Here is a 12261-nt window from a genome sequence, read left to right as displayed (position 1 = left end):
AGTTTCTATGAGTTCATGTTTGTTCTAGTTCTGCCTGGTTAAAAAAGAAAAGTACAAAGGCTTGAAATTTTGTGCTACTTGTGCTTAATTTATGTTTTTATTCTGTTATTAATTTATTTATTTTATTATTTATTAAAGTACTTGAATTTACTCACTCACTCACTCACTCACTCATCTTCTCCCGCTTCATCCGTTTCCGGGTTGCGGGGGCAGCAGCCTCAGCAGGGATGCCCAGACTTCCCTCACCCCAGACACTTCCTCCAGCTCTTCCTCCAGCTCTTCCGGGGGGAGTCCGAGGCGTTCCCAGGCCAGCCGAGAGACATAGTCTCTCCAGCGTGTCCTGGGTCTTCCCCGGGGTCTCGAGGGACATGCCTGGAACACCTCCCTAGGGAGGAGGGACATGCCTGGAACACCTCCCTAGGGAGGAGGGACATGCCTGCAACACCTCCCTAGGGAGCCGTCCAGGAGGATCCGGTACAGATGCCCAAGCCACCTCAGCTGACTCCTCTCAATGTGAAGGAGCAGCGGCTCGACTCCGAGCTCCTCCCGGGTGACCGAACTCCTCACCCTATCTCTAAGGGAGCGTCCATCCACCCTGCGGAGGAAACTCATCTCTAAGGGAGCGTCCAGCCGCCCTGCGGAGGAAACTCATCTCTAAGGGAGCGTCCAGCCACCCTGCGGAGGAAACTCATCTCTAAGGGAGCGTCCAGCCGCCCTGCGGAGGAAACTCATCTCTAAGGGAGCGTCCAGCCGCCCTGCGGAGGAAACTCATCTCTAAGGGAGCGTCCAGCCGCCCTGCGGAGGAAACTCATCTCGGCCGCTTGTATCCGCGATCTCGTCCTTTCGGTCACTACCCAAAGTTGATGACCATAGGTGAGGGTAGGGGCGTAGATTGACCGGTAAATCGAGAGCTTCGCCTTTCGACTCAGCTCCTTCTTCACCACGACGGTCCAGTACATCAACCGCATAACTGCGGACGCTGCACCGATCCGTCTGTCAATCTCACGCTCCATTGTTCCCTCACTCGTGAACAAGATCCCGAGATACTTGAACTCCTCCACCTGAGGCAGGACTTCTCCACCCACCCGGAGAAGGCACGCCACCCTTTTCCGGTCGAGAACCATGGCCTCGGTTTTGGAGGTGCTGATTCTCATCCCTGCCGCGTCGCACTCGGCCTCAAACCGCCCCAGCACATGCTGGAGGTCCCGGTCTGATGAAGCCAACAGGACAACGTCATCTGCAAAAAGCAGAGATGAAATCCTGAGGTTCCCAAACCTAATCCCCTCCGGCCCCTGGCTGCACCTAGAAATCCTGTCCATAAAAATTATGAACAGGACCGGTGACAAAGGGCAGCCCTGCCGGAGTCCAACATGCACTGGGAACAAGTCTGACTTACTGCCGGCAATGAGAACCAAACTCCTGCTCCGATCATACAGAGACCGGACAGCCCTTAGTAGAGGGCCCCGGACTCCATACTCACTCAGCACCCCCCACAGAATGGCACGAGGGACACGGTCAAATGCCTTCTCCAGATCCACAAAACACATGTAGACTGGTTGGGCAAATTCCCATGAACCCTCGAGCACCCTGCAGAGGGTGTAGAGCTGGTCCAGTGTTCCACGACCGGGACGAAAACCACATTGTTCCTCCTGAATCCGAGGTTCAACTATCGGCCGTATTCTCCTCTCCAGTACCCTGGCGTAGACTTTCCCCGGGAGGCTGAGAAGTGTGATCCCCCTGTAGTTGGAACACACTCTCCGGTCCCCCTTTTTGAACAGAGGGACCACCACCCCGGTTTGCCACCCCAGCGGTACTGTGCCCTTCCTCCATGCAATGTCGCAGAGGCGTGTCAGCCAAGACAGCCCTACGACATCCAGAGACTTGAGGTACTCAGGGCGAATCTCATCCACCCCCGGTGCCCGGCCACTGAGGAGCTTACGAACCACCTCAGTGACCTCGGCTTGGGTGATGGATACTTGAATTTACTTTAAGATTATTTTAATTTAAGCTATTTTTTTATTAATTTTAATTTATTTGATTATTTTATTGATTTAATTTGCCTGAACATGATTATTTTGTACTTTTGTCTGTTTGAATGGTTGTGTTAAAAAAATTAATCAGACGTTACTCAACAGTTACTCAGTACTTGAGTAGTTTTTCACCAAGTACCTTTTTACTTTTACTCAAGTAATTATTTGGATGACTACTTTTTACTTCTACTTGAGTCATATTATTCTGAAGTAACAGTACTTTTACTTGAGTACAATTTTTGGCTACTCTACCACCTCTGAAAATTATGCAACACAAAATCCAAATGCAGTACAAGAACACAGCATCCTTGCAAAAGGTGTTTGTCAGTGAAACCTAAGTGGAACAGCTGAAAGGGAATCTGAATAATTTCATACGGCGTACTGTACGTTTTGTGCATTTCCTCTAAATAAAATGCATTTCTACTGAAGGTGCACTTGATCGTGTTTTCCAGTAGTGAAAAAAGATGAAAGCATTGCAATACAACGTGTAATCACTACTAAAACACAGCTGATAGGGATAATGAGGCTTTAAAAATGTTAATAAATAGCCTTTGTTTCGAATGTGTGACCTTGGTTGAACCTCCGGTGGTGCAACCCTCCGGAGTTGAAGGGCAGCGCTACGGAGTGAATAGAGCGGGTTTCAGTGGCACAATATTGAAAGAAAAGTTCAGTGATCCCAGATAAAGCTCAGTTTTCAGAGGAATGTGTGACTGACGAATAAGGAAAAAGACAAGAAGGCGGTTAGCGGATAAGAGACAGTCACAAGGAGAGAGAAGCAAAATAACGGTGGAAGAATCGGGGGAAAAACAAACAACTCACAGAAAATGCTTGTCGTCTAACAAATGTTAACAGACAAAACATCTGATTCTCTTTGACACAATGTCTACATAAAAAGGCAATGCACTTAAAAAACCAAAAACCTTTTTTAATTAAAAGATGTGCAGCTGTGAAAAACAAAGTGCATCGTCTTTCAATTTGATGGTTTTGCGTAACATGATATTAAAAAGGAAAAAACCATTTGTTCCTTTGCAGTCCTAAACTAAAACTACAAAACAACCTCAAATTACATATTATTGTCATTGTTTGTGTAATAAAACTTGACATACTGCTATACTCAGTCATTCTTTATTTTTGTGTTTATTTGGTCATAGTTTATTTTGTGCACTAGTTAGCCTCTTTATTTCCACTGATCTTTAAGAGCAGTTGTGCTTGCAGAGCAGTAAAAGTGAGGTGTTAATATGAAAACTGAATACTTACGGGTGCATTTTACAATTCTATTTATTATTTCAGATGCATTTTAAAACAACAAATGATATGTTTGACATTTTTGATGAAGTGTAAACAATTTTAGAGCCATCCAATGATTTACTTGACGTCAATCAAATTTCGATACATAATGAAATGTATCAGCCAAACATATCTTAATATTTCGATGATACAAATAAGTATTACGTATGGATTTTAGAAAACAAAACATCTCAAAAGTTATTAATAAGAATTAAGATAAAATTCTTGTGTTGAAATAACTCCTATGAGTGTAAAATCTTTTGTTAGCCGATATAAATCAAGTAACGAAGTACAAATACTTCGTTACCTTACTTAAGTAGAAATTTTGGTTATCTATACTTCACTGGAGTAATTATTTTTCAGACGACTTTTTACTTTTACTCCTTACATTTTCACACAATTATCTGTACTTTTTACTCCTTACATTTTAAAAACAGCCTCGTTACTCTATTTCATTTCGGCCTTTAAATAAAAACTATCCAGTTAAATTGCTCCATCCGGATAGAGTGAATTTGGTTGTGGTTGTTTCAGATGTTCTTGTCCAGTTTTGTTCTTACATCCGTTCCCTCAGATTCCTGCAACTAAACTTGGATGTACATTCCAATAAAGGTTAGGATAAATGATAACATGCCTCTGAAGTTTGACTTTTTGCACCATTACAATACTTATAGGCAACTAGTCATCATATCTCCTGCTCTCTGAAACACATGTTAATGCTCAATAGTACACATATATGGTTCTTTAATATATTTGCATTATACTAAGATACATTCATTTACAATAGCTTTTGTCCTTAATGTCTTTTTTCCCCCTTACATTACTTTTACTTTAATACTTTAAGTAGTTTTGAAACCAGTACTTTTATACTTTTACTTGAGTAAAAAACTTGAGTTGATACTTCAACTTCTACAGGAGTATTTTTAAACTCTAGTATCTATACTTCTACCTGAGTACTTCTACCTAAGCAAAATGGCCATTAATGTTGGCAAAAAAAAACCTGCATCAAATAAAACTATTATATTAATCCCCTGACCACACTCAGAAATGTTATTCATTTAAGTTAAAAAGGTTGGAAAGACAGAAAGATTTATATTATAACATATATATATATATATATATATATATATATATATATATATATATATCATAAGCCCACAATTGTACTTCTCTTTTCTCCCCTTGACTGCAGTGGTTTCTGTACCTCAGAGTTGCTTGACGTGCAGGAACTGGCTCTTTTTGGACACAGTTTGGGTCTGGAAAACATGAAGTACCAAATCAATTCAATACCTAATTACAAAGAAAAGGCTTTTATGAGTATCCTTAGTGTGTCCCACTCTTGGCAGCGTTCCGTCTCAAATGAAAACCACTCTAGTGTTCAAAGTTGAATGTGAAACGTGAGAATGGACACAATTCAATCCAGCTAGGCTGAAATGGGAGGGTTGATACTGTAAGTGCCACCATAACTATATAGTAAAATAGCTCCCACATACCTGTGGCTATTTCCACTCAGTAATTTGCCTTGTTGGGGTGTTGGATGATGAAGCTGGATGCGCCGCAATCTTGGATTCATTCCAGTGGTCTATTCAACTCTTAACATTTCCCATATTTGTGTTTTTAGTTCTGATTGCTAGACATGTCACGTTTTTCTTGTTGGACTTGCACTATTTCTCACTTAGAAACAAACATAGAAATTCTTACATTTATTTTGACTTCCATTTCACTGCACACAGTACGAACCCCAGATATTTCACATTTTGACTCGTCAACGGCATTTCATTTGTTAAAGGGGACCTATTATGGCATCTAATACCTATTTTAAACAGGCCTTGAATGTCTTAAAAACAAGCTTTTGATTGTATTTGCTAAATAAATTAGAAATTCTGCCTCTAAACCAGGGGTCACCAACCCGGTGCCCGCGGGCACCAGGTCGCCCACAGCGACCGCATCAGTCGCCCGCAGGCCAGTTCTAAAAATAGCACTAATCCCGAACTAGCTCTGTCTAAAATTGTATTTAATTGTGTTGCTATTCTTTTTAAATTACATTCACAGTGATGTAAACTCAAAAACGAATACACAAAAACGTAAATAAAAATAAATATATAAATCATGAAAAAAGTCAGGTCAGTCTAGTGCGCATGACCAAACACAGCTTTGCTGAGACGAGCTTGTGAGCGCTGCAAAGCGAAGATGAGGAGACGAAAGCGGTTTCTACCGACAAAAACATGGCAGGAAAATTTTCACAGTGAATGGGAGGGAGAGTTCTTTTTCACTAACGTGAAAGAAAACTTTGTGTCTCTCATTTGCGATGCGACTGTGGCGACGGCTAAAGGCTGATTTCAGGTTCCGCTTTAACCCAACGCAGAACCTACGGCGTAGGGTACGCAGCACCGCGTACCCTACGCCGTAGGCTGTGCGTCCATTTTACGCGGAACTATAAATCAGGCGCACAACGTGGAGAGACATTTTAGTAAATATCAAAATATTTATTTTAAAAGGAGTCCATTTTTGTTAAATCTTACATGATTGATCATTTGTACAAACCTGCTTCAGAGTTCATGATTTGATAAAAACAGTTAGTGGCTTGTGAAAATTGAAAAAGATTTCCTGCAAATTGTTGTGGAAGTGATCATTTGAAAATGAAACTTTTGGAAAGGTATATAAGCAATTAAATATTGCATGTTGAAATGTATCCGTTTCCTACCTTGTTTAATCATTCTGAATAATTATTTTTGATGAATCATTAACGATTAGTGTCTTCATTAATAATAATGTTAAATTAAAGGTAAACTGTGTAACTTTGTTATTTCAGCAGTGTTTTATCAAAGTGGTAGCCCTTTGCATTACTCAGTGCCCTCGAAGTAGCTCTCAGTTTCAAGAAGGTTGGTGACCCCTGCTCTAAACCATGTCTTTATCTTCCCATTCTCTAACCTCATTATCTATGCAGGATTCTGAGTGGGCGGGGCTATGATAATGAGGCTCTGTGCTGATTGGCTGCCTGAATGACGCGATACACCGCTACGGAAAAATGTCGGAAGCTCCGGCCGACGGAGTTAGTTGTTAGTGGTTTCACACATCGGAGGCCAACCGATGTAAATCACATTTTGGTTACGTAACGACGGGAGCAGAATCTTATTGGCTCGTAGATCCACATCACACTGGACGGCTCATCCGGACGGCTGTACAGACACTGCAGAATTTGGTTGCTTTCCTCCTTCTCTGAGTTGCTGAGGGGAGACCACTTTTTGCTCGACATTTCGACTTTTTGCTCAACATTTCAACTTTTTTTCCTTGACATATCAACTTTTTTTCCTCGACATTTCGACTTTTTGCTCAACATTTCGACTTTTTGCTCAACATTTCGACTTCTTTTTTTCGACATTTCAACTTTTTTTCTCCACATTTCAATTTTTTTCTCGAAATTGCAACTTTTTTTCTCGACATTTCAACTTTTTTCCTCGACATTTCAACTTGTTTTCTCGACATTTCAACTTGTTTTCTCGACATTTCAACTTTTTTCCTCGACATTTCAACTTTTTTTTTCGACATTTCCACTTTTTTCTCGACATTTCGACTAGCGGAGTTGTTGTTGTTGTTGTTGTTGTTCCGGCCAGAGTTAGTTGTTAGTGGTTTCACGCATCGCTCCCCTTCATGACTCTTTATGCAAAACACCGGATCCTGCAGTGTGGGAGTGAGGGGGGCAGGGTAACGGCCCCTTTTGGGCGGGGGAGAAGGTTCGTCCCTCAAGACTCCTCTCTTTGGCCCTGCCCCTTCTTAACCTTTCCCCGACCCTGCACCCCAACCTGGGGCTTGATGATTGGGCCGGAGCTTCGGGAGCTGCGTGCTGGCCTGCGGTCCCCACCCCTGGTCATCCCGTTGCTGCTTCCACCTGCCTGCTGTGCTGTTGCCGTCCCTGACCCACCAGTCTGGCCTTCGGCAGGAGGGTCCCCCCTTATGAGCTTGGTCCTGGTCCAGGTTTCTTCCCTTGTTTTCCTTGCCACTGTTTGGCTTAAGGTTTTTCTCCCACTAGGGGAGTTTTTACCTGCCATTGTTTATGTAATAACTGCTCGGGGGTTTATGTTCTGGGTGGGGTCTCTGGAAAGCGTCTAGAGACAACTTTTGTTGTATTAGACGCTATATAAATAAAATTGAATTGAATTATGTCAAACCATTCAAAAGTTATGGCAGTAAGTAGGAACTATCAAATATGGACCAATCAGATGAAGGGGGGCCTGCTTTTCGGCATCTAGCGTCGCCACGGTAACGCTTTTGACTGAGAAAAGTAATGCGCGTTGTCGCAGGATGGAGACGCACATTTTGATGTATAACACACCTGGGTGCACGTTACGGTTCGGGCGAAGAAGCGGCTGAAGAAGTGGCATAAATTGCGCCAAAATTACACAATTAATTCAAAATGTTCAAAATGGACGACTTCCTGTTTGGTTTCGGCCATGGCGCCAAGACACTTTTCTTTAAGTTGCGACATGATACAGGTGTGTACCGATTTTCGTTCATGTACGTCAAACCGTATTGTGGGGCTTGAGGCACAAAGTTTTCTAGGGGGCGCTGTTGAGCCGTTAGGCCACGCCCATTAATGCAAAACATTAAATATCAAATTTTTCGCCAGGCCTGGCTTGCGTGCAAAATTTGGTGACTTTTGGGGCACGTTTAGGGGGGAAAAAGGCCCTCCTTTCGTCGGAAGAAAAACGAGAAAAACAAAAACGAGAAAATAAATTCCTACAGATACAATAGGGCCTTCGCACTGCATGTGCTCGGGCCCTAATTACAATTTCTACCTGGTTGTCACAGCAGGTCACACAGAAGTGCTGGCTTTAGGATCTTTCTGGCGTTGGTAGACCGTGGGTAAGTCAACACACCGTGGCTCCTTCAGGTTCCCTAAGTGGGGAGTGTTTGAAGTCGGTGACAAAGTCCAGTCCAGTCAGAACAAACCGGCCGTGCGAGTCGAGCCAATGATAACACCGTGCTGATGCACATTTAATGCGTCCTTCCTGGAAGAACTGGACTAAATGTTGTTTTAATTGCTAAAATAGCTTTTAAGTGAAGGAATGGCGACATTACAAGGCAGTAACAACAAAAAAAAGACTGTCCTAACTTTATTTTATTTATTTATTTTATTTTTGAATGCAAGCCTGAAATGCAGTAAGTTACAGTGGCCGAGACCCGCCATTGCTGAAAATTAAAGAAACGCTACAAATAAAAATAAACACAGCTGCAAATAAAATAAACACTTTGCAAATAAAATAAACGCTGCAAATAAAAACAAAGGCCGCTGCAAATAAAAGAAACGCTGCAAATATAAAGAAACGCCGCTGCAAATTAAAAAAAAACCACGCAAATAAAAAAACCACAACGGAAGTGAATTACCGGGGACTATTTTTGATGATGCACCGGTGTTTTTTACGTGAGAGGAGAAGAAGAAGACGAAGAGGACGTAAGTGAAAAGGAAGAAATAAGAAGAGCGAGGAATAAGAAGAACAACGAACGAGAAAATAAGTGAAAAGGTTAGTGTTCAACGTCGCCACGTGTAATTTTTAATGTGCAACACCGGTGCATCGGCAAAAATAGTCCCCGGTAATTCACTTCCGTTGTGGTTTTTTTTTTTTCCGTCGTTTTTTTTATTTTATTTGCAGCGTTTCTTTTATTTGCAGCAGCGCTTCTTTTTGTTTGCAGCGTTTATTTTATTTGCAGCGGCGTTTGTTTCTGTTTGCAGCGTAACTTTTATTTTCAGCAATGGCGGGTCTCGTCTTGTTGAGTAAAGTAAGCACTTACTACGGTGGCCGGGACCCGCCATTGCTGAAAATTAAAGAAACGCTGCAAATAAAAAGAAACGCCGCTGCAAATAAAATAAACGCTTTGCAAATAAAATAAACGCTGCAAATAAAAACAAAGGCCGCTTCAAATAAAAGAAACCATGCAAATATAAAGAAACGCCGCTGCAAATTTAAAAAAAACTACGCAAATAAAGCCCAACGGAAGTGAATTACCGGGGACTATTTTTGCCGATGCACCGGTGTTTTTTACGTGAGAGGAGAAGAAGAAGACAAAGAGGACATAAGAGAAAAGGAATAAATAAGAAGAGCGAGGAATAAGAAGAACAACGAACGAGAAAATAAGTGAAAAGGTTAGTGTTCAACGTCGCCACGTGTAATTTTTAATGTGTTAGGCCATAAAAACACCGGTGCATCGGCAAAAACAGTCCCCGGTAATTCACTTCTGTTGTGGCTTTTTTTTTTGTCGTTTTTTTATTTTATTTGCAGCGGGGTTTCTTTATATTTGCAGCGGCGTTTCTTTTTGTTTGCAGGGTTTCTTTTATTTGCTAAGCGTTTCTTTTATTTGCAGCGGCGTTTGTTTCCGTTTGCAGCGTAACTTTTATTTTCAGCAATGGCGGGTCTCGTCTTGTTGAGTAAAGTAAGCACTTACTACGGTGGCCGAGACCCGCCATTGCTGAAAATTAAAGAAACGCTACAAATAAAAAGAAACGCCGCTGCAAATAAAATAAACGCTTTGCAAATAAAATAAACGCTGCAAATAAAAACAAAGGCCGCTGCAAATAAAAGAAATGCTGCAAATATAAAGAAACGCCACTGCAAATTTAAAGAAAAACGACGCAAATAAAAAAGCCACAACGGAAGTGAATTACCGGGGACTATTTTTGCCGATGCACAGGTGTTTTTTACGTGAGAGGAGAAGAAGAAGATGAAGAGGACGTAAGAGAAAAGGAATAAATAAGAAGAGCGAGGAATAAGAAGAACAACGAACGAGAAAATAGGTGAAAAGGTTAGTGTTCAACGTCGCTACGTGTAATTTTTAATGTGCAACACCGGTGCATCGGCAAAAACAGTCCCCGGTAATTCACTTCTGTTGTGGCTTTTTTTTTTTTTTGTGGTTTTTTTATTTTATTTGCAGCGGGTTTCTTTATATTTGCAGCGTTTCTTTTATTTGCAGCGTTTCTTTTATTTGCAGCAGCGTTTCTTTTTGTTTGCAGCGTTTCTTTTATTTGCTAAGCGTTTCTTTTATTTGCAGCGGTGTTTGTTTCTGTTTGCAGCGTAACTTTTATTTTCAGCAATGGCGGGTCTCGGCCACCGTAGTAAGTGCTTACTTTACTCAACAAGACATCAGTGCAAGACGAACTCTTTTTGTTTGTTTTAAATTGAGCATTTTCCATGCTGATTGGATCCCGTGGGTCGTGCACAGGCACTCACGTTGCCGTGTGTTTCCAGCTGAATAAAAATCAAACCGACTTACCTGTCATCATGGTGTTTTCTGGAATATCTGACACGATTTTCCCCCCTGTTCTCACATTCTTCTGAACCACAGAAGAATGCAAAAAAACATTTCAGCATGTGCCCACTTATTAAAAAAGACTTAGAGCTGAATGAGTCATTACCTAACACCGGTCAACTCCAGGGAAACCCCCGCTGCGACTCTCATCCACCTCTGGATTTTCTCTGACCACAGGAGATCGTGGGAGTTAAACTCAGTTGCTACTTAAAACCTGAACAATCAAACCTTGCCCGTCTGCTTGCCTTGCCAGGTTTAGGTGCCAAATGGTTGTCCAGAATTCATTTTAAATTTATAGAGGAAAACTGAATAACGAAAACACGTCTACCGATGCTGCTTATGAGTTTGATGGTTTCACGATTATGCATTTCCTGGCATCTGCCTCACTTGTGTTGTTGTCTTGCTAATTACGCTCTCATTTTATTAAGCAATGTGCTTTTAATTTCCTTCTCCTCAATAGCAGAGGAACCTGCGGTGTTATTGTGCCTGATGACGAGTTAGACAACAAGCTGAACTCAAAATTAAACACAAATCATATCAAATCCCTTTCTTCCCGAAACTGAAGATCAGAGTTGGGTGGTAACGAGTTACATTCACTCCGTTACATTTACTTGAGTAAGTTTTGGGAAATGTTGTACTTTTAGGAGTAGTTTTGAATCACTATACTTTTTACTTTTACTTGAGTAGATTTGTGAAGAAGAAACTGTTCCTCTTACTCCGCTACATTAGGCTACGTTGAGCTGTTACTTTTCTTTTATCCCTTTTATCCACGTACGCGTCAATCTCATGACATCACTGGTGATTCTTTGGGAAAAAATGTTGTTTTTTGCATGTTTTGTCACATTTACACAGACCTCAAACACACACAGAGTTTCTATGAGTTCATGTTTTGTTCTAGTTCTGGTTAAAAAGAAAAGTACAAAGGCTTGAAATTTTGTGCTATTTGTACTTAATTTATTTTTATTCTTTTATTTATTTTATTATTTATTAAAGTACTTGAATTTACTTTAAGACTATTTAATTTAAGCTATTTTTATTTTTTATTAATTTTAATTTATTTTATTATCGTATTGATTTAATTGGCCTGAACATGATTATTTTGTACTTTTGTCTGTTTTAACGGTTGGTGTTAAAAAATAAATCAGACGTTACTCAACAGTTACTCAGTACTTGAGTAGTTTTTTCATTAATTTATTTTTTTATTCTATTTTTTTTATTATTATTTATTAAAGCACTTGAATTTACTTTAAGATTATTTTAATTTATTTTATTATATATATAATATATATATATATAAAATACTATTTTTTATTTTTTATTAATTTAATAATAATTTATTTTATTGATTTAATTTGCCTGAAGATGATTATTTTGTACTTTTGTCTGAATGGTTGTGTTAAAAAAAATAAATCAGACGTTACTCAACAGTTACTCAGTACTTGAGTAGTTTTTTCACAAAGTACTTTTTTACTTTTACTCAAGTAATTATTTGGATGACTACTTTTTACTTCTACTTGAGTCATATTATTCTGAAGTAACAGTACTTTTACTTGAGTACAATTTTTGGCTCCTCTACCAGCTCTGCTGAAGATTGAGAAAAAGCCCAAAAACCTCTATCTTGCCAAATCCAATCCGAACCAGTAGG

The 12261-nt window shown here is 40.4% G+C and overlaps 1 protein-coding gene across 1 annotated transcript in view; it reads right to left on the bottom strand.

The window, feature by feature from the left end:
- si:dkey-112e17.1 (uncharacterized) overlaps positions 1–12261 on the bottom strand; it is a 66225-nt gene that overhangs the window by 22788 nt on the left and 31176 nt on the right. The window contains exon 3 of the mRNA XM_061729754.1: positions 4519–4570. Coding sequence (XP_061585738.1) covers positions 4519–4570 — 52 coding nt within the window. The remainder of the gene's footprint in view (positions 1–4518; positions 4571–12261) is intronic.

Source organism: Cololabis saira, chromosome 9, assembly GCF_033807715.1.
Source record: "Cololabis saira isolate AMF1-May2022 chromosome 9, fColSai1.1, whole genome shotgun sequence".
NCBI lineage: Eukaryota > Metazoa > Chordata > Actinopteri > Beloniformes > Belonidae > Cololabis > Cololabis saira.
This window is presented reverse-complemented; position numbering and strand designations above follow the sequence as displayed.